Here is a 22,111-nt window from a genome sequence, read left to right on the forward strand (position 1 = left end):
AAGTGATAATTAAACTAATCAAACTATAATGTCAAAATGTTAACAGGATAAAGCTATAATCCTTGTTGATGGCTAATTTGGCCACACACACACAACTTCCATACAAATGTTTTTTTGGGTAAATTATAAGCTTTAGATTGTTATTATGGCACAGACAAATGCTGTGGTTTGGTGCTTATTTATTGCTAGTAAATTACAGCACCATGCAAAAATACAATAGGATGGACTGCATACCGCCCAACCTATGCCTTCCACAAATCGGGTCACAAAAAGGGGCATGGACACACAATGTTGGGGGAGTTATTCTGCAGTTACTGCCATCCTGCTCTGCTATAGGTTGTGTTGTCTGTCACAAAAGATTAAACAACAACATTAAGTGTGCACCACAGCAAAATTATACCTTATGTTTTGTCTTATGAGCCTCTTTTGTTTCTTATTTCTGCAATTGTTGCTTGTCACACTACTTACTTTATTATACAATTACATATCAGGCTATTCTCAACACACTGCTCGTAGCATTTTTTTTTCTTTATAACATTGAATATATGCCCCCTTGAAGAGAGGAATTGGGGAGTGACTGTAAAATAAGTCTACCAAGAACCTAAGACAGAAACTAATTGTCATTGAATAAAAGCTTAAAAAAATACATTGCCTAGTGAACAATTTTATTATTAGAATCTTAAACAGACACCATGATATATTTCAGGGGCCTGGCAAATGGCCATTTGGGCAACAAATGACACCAGTGTGAGCCACAAGTTGCCCACCACCAGTTAGCTGAAATAGTTCTTGCCATTTAAGAACATAATATTTTCTGAAGTTTTGCTGATTCTATAAACATTACTGACATGAATGCTTTCATACACTGCGGTTCATTGGGTGCTATTCTTTAAAAAATGGCAAAGAGGCAATGAAGAGTAGAAAATATATACAGCTATTTGAAGTAAGAATGAAACACTAATATCTAAAATGTGTAAGAAAGATTTTTCTTAATTTTTTTTCCGCTGCTTTTTGTAATGGGCATTGATAAAAAATAAATAAATTAAAAAACATATATTTTCTAATTTTAAAAAGAAATTATGTCTGTCTGTCTGCACCTTGTTTATTATATTCTTAACTTAAATTGGACGCCAGTTCTATAAAAATTTACATATATTCTTTGCTGTTAATCTAAACTATATGCATTTTAGCATATATTTTATGATGTCAGAAAGGTGTTTTGGTTTGGTTTTTATACAATAACAATTCAGTTGTTAAAAGTTCAGTTAAAAAAGCTAAAAACTTTTCTAAAACTTTAACTTTTTTAACTTTAGTTAAAAAACTTAAAGTTAAAAGTTTAGATTTTAGTTTAAACTTTTTTTAACTTTCAAAGTTAAAAGCTAAACAACAATTTACTTTTAACAATTCAGTTAAAAGTAAATTAATGAAAGCTACTGGAAAACTGGTGTCCGGTTATTCATATGATGTTTTTATGTGAGGGTCAGTATGGAATGAATTATACACCTTTCCTGTCCAGAAGACTGTACGTAAAGCCTTGGCACCCGTAGTGTTTATATAAGAGCGCACACTCTTCCTGTGCAGCTCCTGTATGTGAGACTGTCATCAATCTGAGCACAATCATTCTGCAGCGTGATGGGTTACAGCCTAGAAAATAATGTCACATGTAATTACATAGAAATCTGTTGTCTTTCCTGTCATTGTGTGACATAAGGATATAAGTGCAGCTGTGAATCTCTTAAACAAAATAACACACACAAACACTAATCACTTACCATGGCCTATATATAGATAAAATGTACTAAAGGCATCTGTATGTACGTTAGAAGTTGCAGAGTTAAATTAGTTTGTGGGTTAATTTAATTTTGTGAAAGCGGTTACGGGAAGAATTGTAACAGTGCACATCTGTATATAACAAAAAAAACACACATTTTCTAAAGCCCAGATGTTAAGATATTTATTAGAATATGGTACCATATGAAAACCCTGTTTGTATCAAAAAATAAACAAGTCACTTGGGTGGAGTAGAGAAACAATGGTGGACAACCTGAGTTGCAGTCAGCTTCTGGCAGAGAAAGGGTTAAGAACATGCTTAAGCTATCCACAAATTCAGCAGCTCCATAGAATACGGTCCATCTGCCTGACTACTGAACGCCTGGACCTGTCCAATTTGGCCGGGCATTAGTGTGGCCAAGTCGGACATAGTTCCTGGAGCTGAGAACTTGAGATGTTTGACATTGCTTTTACATTTTCTATGCAGCTGAGAGCAAACTGTTTTTCTGCTACCTGTCTGTGCAGACTCTGAGAGGCTCCATTCAGTGTCTTTGTACATGAGTAGTGACAGGAAATCTAATATGTACTTCTCTCAGTCTTCATGATCACAGCTTTATCTTCAGTTCTTATAAACATTTAAAACTCTTTGTGACCAAATAAAACACAAATAAACTTTTCATAATGTATGAATGCCGTTCATTTGGAATTAAGATTCTAAAAGGCCCAGCACTAAACTGCACTCAGACCCCCTCTTTCGATCTCCTTTCGTGCACAAGAAAAAAGGCTCTACGTCTGGCTGCAAACCCCCACAATGCACTGCTGTGTCCATCTGATGGGAGATTGTTGACAGACTCTGTTTAGAAAAGTGCAGTTTATCTTCTGAGAAGCAGAGCAATGAGTGAGCACTCTACGTCTCACTCTACGTCTCCCTCTACATCTCACTCTACCCCCCCCCCCCCCAAACTATCATCATCACCATTTATTTATATAGCGCCACTAATTCTGCAGCGCTGTACAGAGAACTCACATCAGTCCCTGCCCCATTGGGGCTTACAGTCTAACTTCCCTAACACACACACAGAGACAGACAGACACAGACAGACAGACACAGACTAGGGTCAATTTTGTTAGCAGCCAATTAACCTACCAGTAAGGTTGTGGGAGAAAACCGGAGCACCCGGGGGAAACCCACGCAAACACGGGGAGAACATACAAACTCCATACAGGCAGAAGTGCTAGCCACTAAGCCACCTTGCTGCCCATACTAGCACCAACATTAAATCAATAACATTTAATAATTAGGCCTATGTACCCCCAGCCAATATTCAAAATTCATATTAATAGCATTCACTTTTGATACAGAGACCCCATAATGCTGTGGGAACAAGTGATACAGTGGTGAAATCTCCATGGGTGCATAGGGTGATAGGGGAAGAGAGGTAATAGAGCTGTGAGGGAGGGTAGAATCCATCTGGATTCACAATAAGGTGCCTGGTCAGGGAATGCTCAGTAATGTAAGCAAATAGACCTGTAAACACTTTTTTTATTTTTTTTATTTTTTTACATACTTTGATCTCATTTTTTATTAATTTCGATGTTCCACACAGCATTAAGAGGGGTTACTGCTAGGTAAAATACAATGGAGTTCTACAGCAATGCTCATTAAGTACATAGTACTCCATGCTGCAAGGAAGTTTTGAGACACATTAATGATGCACTTACAACACTGTTAAAAGCAAGGGCAAAGTTATGTCTGTATATTGTTTCTCAACTCCCATATGTACAAGGCCTAAAGATTTACTATCTCATTTATTGGAGGCTGTGGAATTATACAAAATGTTTTCTCTACCAGAAGTCATTTTCCTTTTTAGAAAGTAATTTTTATCTAAAACCATGTTAATTGCTGTATTTTCAGTTGCCCCCTTATGCTTCTTGTATAACGAGCCCTCCAAACTGTATCAGGTGTTCCGTGAGATGTACGTCCGCTTTTTCTTCAGGCTCCATTCAATCTCTTCCCACATATCTGTAAGTAAGCAGGAAAAGACACATATTACACTTTCTTATTGCATTTCAAACTAAAATTAGAGACTTTGGTGTTTTTTGTTTTTTTTTCAAATCTGCAAGCCAGGAGAAGTTTCTATTACTTAATTTACCAAGGCTGGCTGTAGACTTCATCTTGACCCCTTCATAACCTTTTTCTTTCTTTTTTGCTGGATTTTCTGGTTAGCATTTTAATCTGCTTAAGTCACTCATCAAGGTTATACAGGCACAGTATTAATATTTCTATGGGTTAATCCATACTTGCCAACTCTCCCTGAATGTCAGGGAGACTCCCTGAAATAGGGGTGATCTCCCTCATTCTCCCTGATGCTGAGCCAGTACAAGACGTGGTTGGCTTCGCCATCTGTGGTGTGATGGCACAGTTCAGAAATTGTGTCCTATGTCCATGTATTGATGGATGCCTATGGAGGTGGCCATTTTCATGGAGACCAAGATTTAATCAAAGACTGACAGGTAAGACAACATGACTTCATTAATGGAGACAGAAATGTATAAGACACTTTAGTCTGTAGAGATTCATTAGCTGCTTTTCTTTAACGCATAGTTGCCTACTCTCCCGGAATGTCCGGGAGACTCCCGCATTTCTGGAAGGGCTCCGGGGCTCCTGGGAGAGCAAGACAACCTCCCGGCTCTCGCCCCAGCAATAGATAAGTTGCAGGGGTGGGGCTTAATGACGCAAATATCACTCCATCTTAGCCCCGCCCCCTGTTGTAATTGGTCAAAATTGTGACAATCGTTTAGGGGTGGGGCCAAAATGATGCCATTTGTCAAGCCCCGCCCCCACATGCCCACCTCCCTCGGGATCTCCCTGAAGCCAATGAGGAAAAGTTGGCAAGTATAGGTTAATCATGTATTTAAAAAAATAAAAAAACAAAGTTCTGTATTCTGTACAGATACCTATTTATCAAGAAGAGCCATCAAATTGTGCTTTCACCAACAATAGGGTTCTTTAATGCATTGTTCTCTGTATTAAAGAGGTTACTATCAGCATGAACGAACAATGGCATTACCAGAACAAATGCATTTTAAAAAATGCTTTATTGTTAGTATAAAGCATGTATTTTATTTTTAATGCAGTCCATTTTTCTGCTCTTTTATATGCTTTTTTTTTTACGTTCTTTATAACAGGAATAAAGCCCTTTTATCTGCCACAAAACAGTGGCAACTTTTGTCTTTTTGCTAATGTATTTGCAATTATTTATGTTCCCTACATAAAGTATACTGGCAAACATCTTTTGTACATTTATTACTACATTATTTTAGGTATCACATACCAGTTCTCTGTGCTTTGTATGCTTAAGGTTAGTTTTTTAAGTGATTTAATAAGTGATACAGACAGTATAAAAATAACCCTATTTATGTTTTGTAGGGAATAATGTCACTGTGCCTTCTGTTTGAGACTCTTCTTCAGACACACCATCCACAACTCTTCTATCATCTCCGAGAGATTGGTGCACAACCGTATGTCAGTTTTTTTAGTTGTTGTTTGTTTTCGACTTCCCCATATTTTATACAGATGTCACAAATGTCAAATTACCTTTGAACGCCGATGATTTTGTTAATCTTCTACATGCTGCCCCATCATGAAACCCTTACTCAGTCTGAGTACTAGACAGCATGCACTGGTTTCCACTATAGCATGGGGACCGCGAATGTGGGGTCCCTCTACTGTAGTGAAAGTCAGCCCCAGACTGGTTCGCACAGGGCTGGCACTGGTATGGTGGATGGGCATAAAAACCATTTGCCCCTGTCCTGTGTGCTACCATGAGAAGGGCTGGGGTTCTTTCTGCTCCCCTGGTCTGTGGAGTAATTAACAAGATTGGGACTTCTAAAGTAGCAGCTTTGCCATCTTAGTAGTCCCAGTACAGTGTTATAGTAGTACCCAGCCCAGACTGGCTAGTTGGCAATTTGTGGAGGAGATATTTTTTATTATTTTGACTGTATTGTTTCTATTACACAGTCCAGCATCTGAGAGGAGTTAATGATCAATCTCTTGCAGTTCTTTACTATTCAGCCACATTTTTATTGCAAGTGACTGACCGTTACCTCCGCTTAGAACCCAGATGCTGCCTCATTCATTTTCTGCCAGCGTAGTTGGTGCATATACAGTACAGTTTTAAAACGGAAACAGGTGTTTTTTATTTAAATTAAAAAAATGTGGTGGAGCAGCAAAAACACCTGTATGTAGTACTGGTTCACATGCTCTTATAACATGAGATCACAATGGTATGCTAGTGGTGCAGAGGTGAAGGTGTTCTTTACTGTGTAGCTGCTTTGTGTTTCATGTTGCTTCTTGGGAATATGGGAATATGCATTTCCAAAAGTGCAACAGTCACATACACGAGGCAACCATTTTGTGACTTGAACAGCTATTTATGAGAATACAATCTATTAACATAGTGTCAATGGCCGCGCGCAGGCAGGACGTCGGTGAGCTCGCTCAGGCATGGCGTCGGTGAGCTCGCTCAGGCATGGCGTCGGTGAGCTCGCTCAGGCATGGCGTCGGTGAGCTCGCTCAGGCATGGCGTCGGTGAGCTCGCTCAGGCATGGCGTCGCTGAGCTCGCTCAGGCATGGCGTCGGTGAGTATGCTCAGGCAGGGCGTCGGTGAGCACGCTCAGGCAGGACGTCGGTGAGCTCGCTCAGGCATGGCGTCGGTGAGCACGCTCAGGCAGGACGTCGGTGAGCTCGCTCAGGCATGGCGTCGGTGAGCACGCTCAGGCATGGCGTCGGTGAGCACGCTCAGGCATGGCGTCGGTGAGCACGCTCAGGCATGGCGTCGGTGAGCACGCTCAGGCAGGGCGTCGGTGAGCTCGCTCAGGCATGGCGTCGGTGAGCACGCTCAGGCAGGGCGTCGGTGAGCACGCTCAGGCAGGGCGTCGGTGAGCACGCTCAGGCAGGGCGTCGGTGAGCACGCTCAGGCATGGCGTCGGTGAGCACGCTGAGGCATGGCGACGGTGAGCATGCTCAGGCAGGGCGTCGGTGAGCATGCTCAGGGATGGCGTCGGTGACCTCACTCATCCAAAATCCAGACTTCAACATGTGTGTTTAATGATGATTTTTGTTTCCTGTGACTCAGTTTGCGCATATCATTTAAGTGGATGGTTCGGGCTTTTTCTGGCTATCTGGCTACTGACCAGCTCCTGTTATTATGGGATAGAATCATTGGCTACAACTCTTTGGAAATTCTTGCTGGTAAGACTAACTAACTTATGGTATAGGACTTTCTACCTGTTACAATATTGGAATGTGATCCTTTATCCAGAAACCCATTATTCAAGAAAAAAGTAAATAATTACTGCTTCTCAGGAATAAAGTCATAAACAACATAATTGTCACATGCGTCTTCCTATTTGTCCAATTTAGTATAACTTTAAAAATGGTACTCCAAGGTATTGAAAAGCCCTTATGCTTAAAACCACAAGCCCCAAGCATTATGGTTAACCATCCCATAACTGTATTTTAACATTGGGAATAGTCCCTACAAGTATAATATTGGTCATATACAAGCAATGCAACATTGGTTTATGAATTAATCATCCGTAACAAAATATATTGTTCCATAAAATGGATTTAACGCATATATTTTATCTTTAGTCTTCGGCATACACGTTGCCATTGGCAGCAGCAATGCTCAACATAAAATGAGAATCCATTTAATTTCGTCTGAGAGTTTATTTGTTTAAAAGTTATTATTTAATAAAGCAAGGAACGCATTCTGCCATTCACTAATGTAACCACTAGGGACAGTGACAGTGTAAGTAATATAGTCATTCCCAGTCGTATTAAATATACAGAAATGTGCAGGGGAATAAAACACCAAACATGTCCATATTCTTAACGGAATATTTATAGAAGAAGAAACTAATCCTGTGTCTGAATAATTCAGCATCTGCTGTTTTAAACTACATATGCCTTCTATCTCCCATGTGACTTTATTCACATTCAGATTGACTTCTTTAGTAGTATTGCCAGTTATTATATTAGTTCCAGTTTCATTACAGTATTAGTTTTTGTAGCGTTAGAATTAATACTTCCATATCTCCTTCACGTATAAGTTTGCCACTTGGCAGCATGACTCAGTGCATGTGGTGTCAGGACACAGATGAATCATCGCTCCAGATGGTAGTTAGTGTCTTCGGTATGGCATTTTATCAGCGGGCTGTTTGCTTTCTCTGGGTGTTCTACAAACATTACGTATTTCATGAGCAACAATTCTCTGTGTCACTTCATCGTTGTTGGAGCCTTAGAATGATAACCGATCTACGGTACTCCATTTCCTTCTGTCTAGTTGTATAAATTATACCAATATTGAAAATGCAGTCTCTTGTATTGATCATGTAATGACTATCGTGCTCCTTCCCCTCTACCGGACACTGCTCCATGCAGCCGTTTTATGCATAAGGTTTCATGCCCGACTCTTTGGAACTGGGTGTCTAACCCAGCAGCACCCAGCTAAAAGTCCGCCCAGACTTCAGCAGTGCCGTTTATGTTGGGCTGCCCAGATATTACAGCTCCCAAAGGGGTATAGATTATTGCAGCGATAGCCAAGGTGAATCAGGGTTGTGGTAAGGCAGATCCGAGTGTGATCTAATTAGGGTGGTTGAAGATAAACTATATACATAAAGATCTCTACATTATCCAGACCTAAGAGAAGTTGGTAGTTGTTCTGCTTGTAGCATCGCTCTCAATAAGGACCTGTGCCCTTAGCCTCTCTCACCACATGTACAGCTTAGAAACTACTTAGACTAATTTAGGTTCAGCATTTGAAACGAAGGTGAATGTACATATCATTTTATATCAATATTGGACGTATTCACACTTATTGGGGTTAATGTGAATCTTATACTATCATACAAGCATATACACACAATTATTAGGCTGATCAACCAATATCATATATTCAGGTTTCAGCCAGTCTAGTTTGTTGGAGTATTGAAATATATTTTTGTAGATCAAACATAAAATAATATTAATCCATACCAGATATAGTCAGAAACTATTCAAATTCACAAATTGTGAAGGAACAGTGAAGAGGTATCAGAAAGAGCACGGTAGCTGAAAATCTGGTTTGTTTCTTTTGAATGTACAGGGAGAATTGAATAAAGGCCTTTTGCAGACAGACGGTTATAGCTATTGGGATTATGCTAGTATCACGTGAGAGACTCACATTTGTTATATGTGATTTGGGCAATTGTAGCAGATTCTATGAAGGGCTAAGAGTGGGGAATGGAGACATTATTTTTTAATCTCTGTATCTGATCTTACTTTGTATATAGTAATATTTATATAGAAAACGATGGGGAGATGGACAAAGAGACAAATAAAGGAGGAGAGAACCAGCCCTCTAACATGACAGACCCTTTAAACATTACTTATTTTCTCCTTTTTTTAAATAACTTGTTTAATGTGGAACCAAACACTAGTGGTGGGTGAACTCTAGCGCCTGTTGTAATAAGTTAAATCTTTTAGTGATTACTCACTGCATGTTACCATACATCTGTGAAAGTCTATAACATAGCCCTAAAGTTACAGTTTTTGAAGTTATAAACACGCAAAGGGGTTTTATCTATCTATCTATCTATCTATCTATCTATCTATCTATCTATCTATCTGTCATTGCTCGATCAATTTAAAGTAACAGCAGGTGATTGAACGGGAGGAAAATAAAACTACCTCCCATTTGTAAATAAAATGCAGAAGTCTTAGTTACACACATTTTCATACATATGATAAACTATTCACCACGTCACAGAGATTCTGCTAAAGGCGGTTCTAACACTAACAATAAAAGTCCCTATATTGGGTCACATATTCCTGTGTTTTTACATTGAGAGCTAACTTACATGTCATGGGCTCTGCTTTCTATTTCCATTTTTATTATCACAGGATTTTCTTAGCTCTGACTACACACAGTACAGTAACATTCATTGTGAGACGGACCATCATAGCAGCCTGATATTGTAATGTTGCTGTAAGCCAGGCATAAAGTAACAGTTGTTCATTGTATAAATATAAATAGATACATCTTTCCTCTTCTTGGGTTATAGATCCGAATTTAATTAGAGTTTGTTATACTTCCCATATCAGAACAAAATCACATACTAGGCCCAATGGGTGAACTCTATAAAACTGGAGAAAGCAGAAGGTGTAGGTACATTGTCCTTACAATTAAGATAAATGAACTCCATATTCACTAATAAAATACCCCCATTATTACCTCCTGTCTATCACCACCACCGATATGGAGTAAATTTACCTCCACTGTCAGCTTCTGTCACTTTAAAGTCTCACTGGTGTTCATTGTGTGCATTGTATTAGCGATTATTAAACAGGTTTGAGGAAGGAAACCATTATATCCAATGATCCTATGCCCAGTCGCAGTGTTACTCGCGTTCTGTAGTATTGCAGCAGTCTTATACCTTTCCATTCAGTGGCAGCATTGAGGCCAGCGGTGTGACCGCAATTCACCTCCCGACCGCCAGTAAAGACACAAGGTACCCCTGCATGTAAGCTGCACTTGTCATATGGTTATAAGGCTTCCTAGAATTCTCCCACTCACTCCAACTCCCCAATTCTCGTGCAGACCTCAGTCAGCCTGTGACATTTGAATTGCGCGGTTCTACAATGGCTATGGCACTTTACTATGCATTATTTACTTTGATACAAATGTCTTTCATTCTCCTAGTTGTGTACGGCATTGTATGCATACATGTGTGTCACAGCTGGCACACCACACTATGCAGGAATGATGAATTATTTCCAATGATAATAAGTAGGTCAGCAGTTGAAGTGTTCTACATTCTCTTCCAGTCCTGGCAGCTGCTGTGTTTGCCTTCCGAGCAATGAACCTGATGGAGGTGACATCACTGGCTGCTGCTGAAGTAAGGATAAGTTACACTCAGAGGAGATTAAAATAGTTCCTGTCACATTGCCAAGTGAAGTAACCTAAACTTCCCATGTTCCTCTCAAGTAATGTAAGCCTCCCTGCCTAGACCCTTACTTTGACTACAAATTGAAATAAAGCTGTAACTTGATGCAATAGTGTACACCTGTTGACAAGTTGTATAACATATAGCTCTGATATTTCCTCCCATTATTTTCTCATGTAAGTTTAACATAACTTTACATGTTTTACTTATTGAGATAGACAGGACAAACAATGTAATACAAAATACATGTCTAAACATTCTAAAAACAAATCAATTTTTTTCTAAAAAGTTGTGGTTCAGCTAATACTCACATGATCTGATGAGTCACGTTGCTAGACTGGAGCAGTAGCTGTTAGATGAAGATTGCTTACGATGTAGGCACAGGATTTATAATGTGCTGGTATTTTTAGCCCCAAGTGGAAATTTTAGACCTGTTAGACACTCATGATACCATCTGTATCTGAAGCACGTCTGAAAGCCAAAATACAATCCACTTCCTTAGCCGTCTGTGGGTGGAATCGCTTGCATTAGAATGTTTGAGTTTTGTAGAGTCATTCACAAAGCACGAAGATGCTAGTCTGAAATATGATAAATCAATTTGCTGAAAGAAGGATTGGAGAGATATTTGGCTGCTTAGTGTGGATGACCAAATAACACTGCTATGTTTTTTCAGGGGCTGCGCTGAACAGCCAAATTAGGTGCACTTTAGCCTGCATTTGAAAATGACCCCACATGCCATGATGGGGGTATTAATTTAACGTGGCTTTACACCATGCTGATTAGATTTAGATCATGTATGATGAGCCCACACACAGTGCAACAAACTGGTTAACTTGACCAAGCTGAACAAGAATTTAAGCATGTGTCTCTAGCTTAACCTGTCGCAATTGGATCATTACATTGTTCTCGAGCATAGTCCAATCTGCAGGCAATCAGGGCAAACAAAAAATAGAAATAAAGGGGGTTATTCAATTAGAATTCACGTCCGCGATTAAGCGTGTATAAAGCGTCATAACGGTAGCACAATATGTGTGCACCCCACAGAAATCCACGATGTTGCGGTACAGGGACCCGTGTGGCCGTGAATTGTAAGTGAATATGCCCCAAAGAAAGTAAAATACAAATATAACAATTTATTTCATGCACACAATATAGATATTTCAGTGTAAATTCTTCAAACAGTTATATCTCATGACAATAAAAATACAAAACTAGGTCTTATAAATACAATCGGCATAAAATACCATGTGCCTTAATCAGATAGTTGTTAATATATCTACCAAATCCGCTATTATCAATAATATAAGGAGCTCGTTAAAAAGTCACTGCACAGAACAGATGGTAATAGAAGCTCAAAGAAAACAGCACTGTTGTGCAAAAAGTCCATATACCGGGTTCTGGAGCATAAGATGATAGTCATATAATTGGAACAACCTTATTGTTCTTGATGTAAAGATAACAGCTATGGTCACATATTGATCTATTGATCATAATACTTTTCACAATGCTAGACCAGCCTGTATTCAGAACATTCACAGAAATAGGTTTAGACTGTAGTCAGAGCATTGGAACATTCATGGAACTAGACCAGCCTGTAGTCAGAGCACTAGAGAATCAAAAGTATTAGACCTGCTTATAGTGAGAGCGTAGAACATTCACAGAACTAGACCAACTTGCATTTGAAGCATTATGATCACAGAACTAGTGCTACCTGTACGCAAAGTTTTAGAACGCTCACAAAACTAGGTCAACCTGAAGTCAGAGCATTAAACCAACCTGCAGTGAAAGCATACAGATGTAGAATGTGTTAAATGGACACCCACGAAGGCACGCTATCATTCATGTAATGCACATTGGCATTTAAGGAAACTTCAGTAACACATTGCATTGTGTTACCAAAGTTTTCCAAAATGTTCTACATGCAGTACTATTTTCTGTTTACAGGGTTGTGGGTTTGATTAAAAAAGGGCCCTATTTTTGTGGAGTTTGTATGTTCTCCCTGTGTTTGTATGGGTGTCCTTTGGGTGGTCAGGATTCCGGCCACACTCCAAAGACTTAGACTTACTGGTAGGTTAATTGGCTCTGATAGCATTAATTGTAGTGTGTGTGGTAGGGAATATGCATTGTAAACTTCACTGAGGGAGGGACTGATATTAACGAATAAATATTTTCGCAAGTGCTGCGTAATATGAAGGTGCTATATTAGTAACTGCTAATAAGTAATAAATAAATTGAACGATTGACTTTCACAGTAAACTATCTCCAAGCATTCTGTACTGGTAATACATACAAAACAGTAATGCTAAATTAAGCAGTTATAGTATCACAATGCAAAGGTGTTACTCACGGATGGCGCAATGCATTAAAATACTATTATGCTCTGGTGTCAAATTAACACTTGCTACATCTGTAGAACATTCACAGAGCTAGACCAATCCGCAACTAGAGTGTTAGAATGTTCACAGAACTAGACCAATCTGCAATCAGAGCATTCAAATATTCACTGAGCTAGACTAACCTTTAGTCAGAGCATAAAATATTCACAGATTTACAAATCTGTAGTGAGAACATTAGAACATTTACATAATTGGACCAATTTGCAATTTGGACCAGAGCATTGCAACAGACAGTGTTAGACTATTCTATATTGAGGGTAATAGAATATTTGCAGAATTAACCCAACTTTCAGCCAGAGTATTAGAATGTTTACATAACGAAGGCAAACTTTAGCAAAAGTATTAGAATGTTCATATCACTAGGGCAACCTACAGCCAGAGTATTAGAATGTTCACATAACTAAGGCACCTGAATATTGGAACATTCACAGAATGAAGTCAGCCTGCAGCTAGAGTATTACAACATTCAAAAAACTACAGGACCCTGTAGTGAGAGCGTAGAGGACCTGATTCGTTAGGGCATGTATCTGCTGATTTTGAGCATACTGTACTCAAAACCACTCAGTGCGTGCTCAGAACCGCCTGATACGGCAAGCAAAGCAGCCCTTTTCCATGCTCTAATGCACGGAAAGGGCACTTACTACAGCCTACAATAAAGGGGAGTGATCGGGGCAGGAAGGGGCGTGTGGCCGTAGTGACAGTACAACATGGGCGTGCCAAACTCGACCGCACGCAGCCACGGACATAGCAAGCTTTACGGCCATGGAAGTAAAATCCTTTTTCGGCCATAGCTCTTGCTCCAGCTATGGAGCTAGTTTAACTTAGGTGGGTTGGACGACATTACAGGCTGGCCAGCCGGCTTTTTACTGTGTGTAAAAACCACGGCAAAACCAGCACTACGCCAACCAGCTGGGCTGGGTGGCACTATAGCAGAGGGGCACAGAGCAGGGGCCCCCCTCTCATAATGACAAACCAACTCCAGGCTGTTTAGCACGGGGCTGGATTCCCTAGGCAGTGGGGTCCGCCTGCAAAAATTGGGCAGCAACCCCCCTCTAGGAAGAACCAGCCCTGAGCTGAAAGCACTAGAGGACTCTTCCTACACCCCTGGGGTAGTGGGTGTGGGATAATATAGTGTGTGTAATGTAAGAATCAGTCCAAAACACCATTTTAGTTTGTGGAACTACAAGTTCCAGTCAGCCCGGACTGCCATTAAAAGTCTGGGCATGCTGTTGCTTGTTGAACTACAAGCACCAGCATACCCAAAGCAGCCAGAGCATGCTGGCACTTGGAGAACCACAAGTGCCTCCATGCCCTGACACCCAGGGCCTGCTGTGACCTGTAGTACAACAAAGTAAAATGTAAATAAAACACAACGTCCTCTTTCAAACCACATTACTTTAATATAAATTAAAAAAACCTAAAGCAAACACAAAACCCTTGTTATAGCCACATCTATTTATTAAAAATAATAAAACCCAATATACTTTCCATTTCATGTCTTCATCTGTATGGGATCCAATGAAACCATACCCAAAACAAAACCAAAATATTCCCAAGGTCCTGTTGTTGTCCAAAAAAATAACATTCCTGGTCCAGGAGTTGTTCAAAAAAATTATATTCAAAATGTCCGTGAAAAACATCTTCTTTCTTCAGTCTAAAGGACCCCATAATAAATCCACAGAAACAAGGGCACCACACACAGTTTTTCCCCCTGATTTCACCGCAAGCAGCAGTAGCCTGACAGCACTAGGGTTAAAAGCAATAGGAGGAGGGACCCCACGCGGTTTTTGTTGTTTAAAATCTATTTCATACACATCGTAAAGAGCCGGCTATAATGCCACACGATCTGCTTGCTTTGCGGGCGCTGTCAGGTATGTACGTGCCTGCAGTGCCTGTGTACTACATTAGCCCTGCACCTGAATTCAACAGGCAATGGATCTTGTGATCCATGGCTTGATACATTTGAGCACAACCTGTGCTCAGAATACGTGCCCTAATGAATCAGGCCCAGAATATTCACAAAACTAGGCCAGTCAGAACATTAGAACATTCATAGAACTAGAGCAATTTGTAGCAAGAGCATTAGAGTGTTCCCAAAAAACCTTTAGTTCAAGCATGATTATATTCACTGAACTACAGTAGATCAACCTACAGCCAGCCAGAGCATTAGAACATTCAGAGAGCTGGGCCAACCTGTAGTGCACATGTGTCACCAACCAACACTACAGCCCTGTGTGCTTGTTTCCATCAGTGAGGGGTTCCGGTGGTTCCGTAATGCTGTAGGGCATATTATTTTTATGGCATGCTTTGGGTGCAGTCCTTCCCTTAGAAGGCACGGTCAATGCTAATCACTACTTAATGGTAATGGTAATGATCGTCTACACCGCATGTTGTAGCATTTCTTTTCTGCTGGAGGTGTGTCTTCCAGGATGACAATGTCCTCGTCCACAGAGTATGTATGCTCTATCAAGCATTTATGGAAGATTCCGGAACCATCATTAACCAGGAGTGACTTTCCTGTGGAAGAATGGTGCTGCATCCCTCCAGCACAATTCCAGATATTAGCAGACTCAGTGCCAACACCCTATTGGCTGACCACACTATAATCAAAGAATTAGAACATTCAGTATTAGACCAACCTGTAGTCGGAGCATTACAATGTTCATGACATAACAGTTAAGGACAACAAACAGAGCATCAAATAACATGTACAGGGTTTCCGCATTGTTAACACTTGTCTTTTTGTCTTTTCTCTAGGCTGTACTTGCTGATATTTCAACCCTTAAAGTCATGCCTCTTCTTCAAATTTTCCTGTTTGCGATTGTCACTTGATCTCTTTTTCAGTCTGCAGTTCCACAGGAGCCAGGCATGAGCTATGCAACACCTACAATTAACCGAAATAAGTCTCCATTCAGATATTTCAAAACTATCATGTTTCACCAATTTGAGAATGCCCAGTTGTAGGTTAATGCATTGCAGATTTATAAGCAATTAAAAGTCAAACTTCTGCTACAGATCATCTTCCCCAGAAACAAGTAGTCTTGATAAAGCAGAAGAATTTATCATGTATTTAGCTTGTTTTGCAAGTTTAGTGTAAATAGCATGATAAGATGTATACAAAACAATAAATAATTAATCCATTGTTAAAAATAATGTATGAAGAGTGTATTTTTTATGTGTGTGCTGAAATCAAATTACTGTTTTATACTGTTGTAGTATTTTAATTGATGACCTATAACTTGTATTATATATTGCTTTAAATTATGTTAGCTGGTAGATGAGAAGCAAAAGCATGTACTTAAAAAAATGTTGCATTATGATAACTCGTTCACTGGTTGCCTAATTAAATCATATATACAGCAACATTTCAGTTTAAAAAAGATAAAAGGAAGCTTGAAATCATTTTGGTACTGCACCTCTCAATGTGTTTATCAACTTACCCAAGCCAGGTGGGGACATTTTATATGCTGGGTCTTTTGTAGAGTTGGATGTATTTGTGCCCTGAACACACATAGGAACAGGTGCCCTCAAGGAAAACTGTATGAACATGGATGTTCAGTTGGACACATCTCCTTTTTACAACAGTAGCATTTGCACCAAGTATATGTAAGGCATACAAGTGTGTGTACTTACACCTTACGATAGCATAGAGATGCCCTTGACAGTGTTAGTAAATGCTAAATTTGCATTACTATTTGTACACAATGTAACAATGCAATGAACAGACATGTTTTAAGAAATTAGTGGGCTTATGTGGAAGATTCGTGCTTGGGGACCCAGAATATGCCCACTTCCCAAAATTTTTGAAAGTATATTCAGGCTAGAGTGCCTGTGTCATCATCTTGGGCTGCGAGCTCAGAAGAAGGACCATGGTCAAATCACATTGAGAATGTGCTATATCTCTGGAGGTCATGCCCAATGCATCAAAAGTCCTGGGCACCCTAACTTTCTTCACCTCCTCTAAAATACCCCTTCAATGCTGCACGCACCTGATACTGGCATTTGCTCCCTTGAAGGGTCATCACTTAGTGGGACATATCTCCGCAGAAACAGGACAAATGTAATTTCCATGTGGATGGTGGAATAGTCCCCTCTAATGAGGAATTTGTAAGGCGCCGTCCCCGCACTCACCATCGGTGCCAGGGACGGACGCCTTCCGCTGCCGGCAGCGCTGTCCATTGCTAGCCAGCTGGAAGCCGTCCTCTCTCCTCAGGATTGCCGTGCGCATGTATGACTGTTCGTGTGTCCGGTTCCTAGCAACGGGACGCTTCTCTGCACTTCCTGTCACCTGTCAGCTGTTTGGGCCGCCGCCTTCACTGCCACCAATCAGGGATAGGGCTCCACTATATAAAACTGCCTCTTACACTAGGTAGGTGCCAGAGTATCTAGGTCTTGCTATGTTCCAGCGTTCCAGCCTGTTTCCCTGCTCTCTGACTGACCTCCTGTGTACCGATCCGGCTATCCCTGGTTCTGCTTCTGGATCTCCCTTTGACCTGATTGCTCCCGCTGTATCTGACCTTTGGTTTACTGACTCCGATTTGCCTTACCCTTTCATACCATGTTTGCCAGTACGGTGTGACCTCTGCCTGCACAACCACGTCTGTTCACCATCCACTCCGCTGATAGCTAACTTGGAGGGCTGCGACCTGCACGTCCCTTGCAGCAAACTCCAAACTACGAAGACCGGGGGGCGTGCTTAGACTTTGCACCTCCTAGCTTAGCAGCGCAAATATCAGCAAGTGGCCTTCAGTCCCTGTGACTAGTGACAGTTTGTCCCACTTCAATCAGGACAGTTGGGAGGGAAAATGATGGGGGTTAATATGTGACATGGGGAGAGTTGGGTGGGCATTTGTGAGATATACCCTCTCCACGCTCCCCTTTTCACATATTCTCGCCCACCATTCTCCCATTCTCACGTATGCCAAAAGCCCCCTCCCGCCAACAGGTTCAGTGTCCGGTTGAGGAGGATTCTGGTCTTCACAGCAGCTCCAACCTTGACTGGCTCAATGTGTGAAGGAATTTGTGCAGAGCACTTGTGACTCCCACTGATTGTCTCATCAGTATGTAGTGCAGTGCTGGACTCTGACCCCTACTCCACTGGACACTTCAACAGGGTAACAGCTGTTGGCAGGGGTGGAATGGCAGAGTAGTATGATTTGGGACATCACTTCTGACAAAATCTTTACTGCATTGGACAATTCCCCAAAATCAGGACTGTCCTGACAGAATCCATACAGTTGTCAGAGTATGTTGGTCTCTCCTACCTGTTCTTGTAGCTGCTATGACTTATTCTATGTTGCTGCTTGTCTAGTTCGTGGAATATTGGGACCATGTTTGGAAAAGGTACAAGTATTATTCACCTCCTGGAATGCAAACTAACAAGGGAATACTTTAGGCCTCCTTCCCCCCAACATTATATCAATAACACCCACATTTAACAATAGACCCCTTTCCCGTTAATTCAGTTCTAATGATCCCTCTTCACTATTCCACATACTCCTGTTTTTCATAACCCCAATTCACTATTCCCCCCCCCCCCTGGTATTCATCATCCCACTCCCTATCACTTACCTCATGACCATCATAACAACATCTATCAGTCCTCATGATAAGTCACCAAATCATTCATTTTCCACACTTGATTGGATTGGCTGGTCTTTTTCAGATGCTTAAACTGACTAGAATTTGAGTATATATTCCCAGGTAATTTGCTAAGATCACCCTGTTCTTGATCACTCCTCAATCATTTGTAAAACTATTTGATTAACTGCACCTGATGCAACAGCTCCCAATTACTTATAGGCTAGGAGTGCCAATTCAGCCTTTCATAGTTCTATCCAATTATGGACTGGGAGCTACTACATCAGGTGCAGGGATTCCCTATGGGAGGTAGGAGAAACAGTAGGGAGATGATGAGACATTGAACCGCTGTCTGAGTAAGGAGTGAGCCTGCTGATGACCGCTGGCCAATAAGTCAATGGGCTGACGCAGGAGCCGCTTGACCCATGTCCCGAGTGTAGGGCACACCCTAAATCTATAGTGGGATGCGGAAATGGTAAGAATTTCTTATATGCAGAATTAATGCTAAAGTTGCATTTTCAATATAAAATTTATTTGTATAAAATACACATTGAATACAAACATCTGTTGTTTTTCCCCTATACAAATGAAATAGGAATCATCTTTCCTGCAGTTGTCCAAGTGGAAATGTTAATTTAAGTAATGAAAATCGATTGCCAGAACTTCATATAATATAGCCACAACACTAATAGTTTAAGTACTATCAGTTGGTGAGGTCAGGACGCAATCAGCCAATCAGAAGCGGCTAAATAGTTCTGCTGATCATCATCATGATTGTTTATCGTTGCAGCACCACCCACAAGAGATCTGACTCCTGAGCAGCTGTCAGGAATGCCGAGAGGGGGTGGTGGTGGGGGGTTCAAAGTACTGGGACCCGGGCTTACCTGTGTAGTGGCAGCAAAGTGTTACCTGCCCCTATACAACTATACCCCCTCCTAATACAGATCTATCACTACTCTCAAGCCTCTATACAACTGTACCCCCTTCTCAGGCTTGTCTTGTGTGTAGTGGCTCCAACACATTGTGACCACTCCCATTTTGCTGTTGTGCCGCAGCAAAGTGAAGGCACACATGGTCTATACTAATCAGCTGTGAAGAGGGCCCTAAAAAATTGCTGTACTCGGGCCTGAAATTCCTCTTGATGACCCTGACTGGTATATTTACATCCAGGTCTACTTGAGTTACACTCACGGGAACATGCCCTTACTGTCCTATGGCTTACTTGCCCTATGGTTGTCCGCCACTTATCACCACCATTCTGCCTTAAGACATAATGAGTAGTAAGTGTAAGAAGTGCCCAACTCGGGATATGAACATATACATACTTTTTTGGTGCACAAAAATGTATACCTTACACAAAAAACCAACAGACCGTCCAGTGCTACATGAGCCCCATTATTACATGCTGGCCTCCCTTTAGTTACACTTTTATATACCTATATTCCACTGCACACACCTCAAAATAAGGATCATCAGTCCTTATGGAGATGGTTTCCATACTACATGGAAGCAACCCTGTGAATGCTCGACGGAGTATGAACATATCATCCACTTTTTTTCTTCTTGCTGGCTGACAAATTGCTACTTGTGTGAAATGAACATAAACACCTTTGCAATGGTGGCCACCCATACGTAGGCTGTAAGCCAACACCCTCTCAGACTAGTGTAGCCCCTCTTATAGTTTATAGTTAGACAAACCATAACATACATGCAATGTGAACTTAATTTCCTCATGTTCAAATCACATAAATAGATGATATGGTTTCACCTTGACATTTTCCTATAAGACCGGATGGTCCTGCTGTGAGCCAACTCAAATGTGTGAATTCCATGCTGGTTCAGACATGGCTAACACTCATGACCCATAATACTAGGCTATAACATACAATGGTATAGATATATTAATGTTGTTTTGATGCTCCCCAAAGTTTCGTCTTCGTTAGACTAAAAAAAGAAAATCAGCATTTCATCGGCTGTTTTGTGATGTGAGGCAAGGGTTTTAGCACAATCCTGTATTATTTTTTACTTCTTCCCATTCCATTGTCTGTATCCAGAAACACGCAACACTTTGCTGTGGCCTCTCTGGTATTTAAAATCTATGCCAAAAGATTTACATTCTCTTTCAAAGCATTTCCTTATCTTAATATATCCACACAGGTCATTTCAAAGGTTGTTATAATCTAGCATTTCAGACACCGGGTATTAGATTTGCATCTCTCTACACAGACACAGCCTTCTGTGAAATGAACATAAACACTAGCCAAAGTCCTGTACAGAAGAGATTAAGAGGGTTTCTAAAATTATCCAAACTCACAAACTTGTCAAAAAATGCAAATTATAGGAATATGATTTAACAAAAGGCAGGAGTATATTTTTGCTTTGTCAGCAAAAGCGGAAAATAAAGTATAGATTGTTCTAATTAAACAGCTAGATAATTTGCATGGTATGTTAACTGGACAGGAGAATAACTGCTATCTTGCTAGGGTTAATTATACATAGAAATATAACAAATTAAAAATAGAATATTATTTTTAAAAATGTGCCCACAAAATACAATGTATGCAAGATCAATGTAGAACACAATCGACTTCAGAGGTGAATTTCCAATTAGCCAATCAGATGTGATTAGCTAGTGCTGGCAATCGTCATCAGCGTGATATATGAACCTGCTCTCTCATGCTGGTATCCATGCCTTATTTGCATGAACACATGCTTCTGTACTCGGTCTATGTCAGACCGGCACAACTTTGCATGCATGCATATACGTGTTCTTTCTTTGTGGGAATGCACAGTCCAAATTTTTGTAATTTCCGATACACAAACGGGCATATGTCCAACTCGGCATCAGGCTCATAGTACAGATTTAAAATCATTTACATAGATACAGCTATTATTATCCTGCAGGAAATTCATGGCTGCCAACTACAGTAACTTGTGTTACTTCCAATATTAGCCTGATAATGTGAATGTGTGAAAGGGTACTATCCACCGTGGACCATTTATTTGTACTAGACCTATGAGGCCAGATATTGTCAGCCCTCCCCTTACATGACTTGTGACAATGTGCAGAGATTTTATGGTCTCATTAGTAGGATACTCTATGACCATCTTTAGGTATCCTAGGTTAGAACAGGTGTAATTGAGCACAGGATTTTGTTGAAGCATAAACACATCTATTACTACACTAATAGGAAAACAGGAGATCTGAAGCTACTGAGGTCATGGTTTATAATGAAGGCATCAGGCTGTCTGGTGTGAGTGAATAGGTCACAATCACCTTGCTGTAGACTGCGGCTGCTGACATTTGATAACAAGAATTTCTGAACCACTTTTACTGTCTAATTTTAATTCTTGCATTTGGTGTCCAGATTCTA

The 22,111-nt window shown here is 40.6% G+C and overlaps 1 protein-coding gene across 1 annotated transcript in view; it reads left to right on the forward strand.

The window, feature by feature from the left end:
• Positions 1-16,559, forward strand: part of TBC1D19 (TBC1 domain family member 19) — a 123,947-nt gene extending 107,388 nt beyond the window's left edge. The window contains exons 17-21 of the mRNA XM_075194760.1: positions 3,686-3,795; positions 5,201-5,292; positions 6,909-7,024; positions 10,643-10,713; positions 15,915-16,559. Of these exons, the coding sequence (XP_075050861.1) occupies positions 3,686-3,795; positions 5,201-5,292; positions 6,909-7,024; positions 10,643-10,713; positions 15,915-15,989 (464 nt within the window). The 3' untranslated portion in view covers positions 15,990-16,559. The remainder of the gene's footprint in view (positions 1-3,685; positions 3,796-5,200; positions 5,293-6,908; positions 7,025-10,642; positions 10,714-15,914) is intronic.
• Positions 16,560-22,111: the final 5,552 nt, after the last annotated feature.

This window comes from Mixophyes fleayi, chromosome 1, assembly GCF_038048845.1.
Source record: "Mixophyes fleayi isolate aMixFle1 chromosome 1, aMixFle1.hap1, whole genome shotgun sequence".
NCBI lineage: Eukaryota > Metazoa > Chordata > Amphibia > Anura > Limnodynastidae > Mixophyes > Mixophyes fleayi.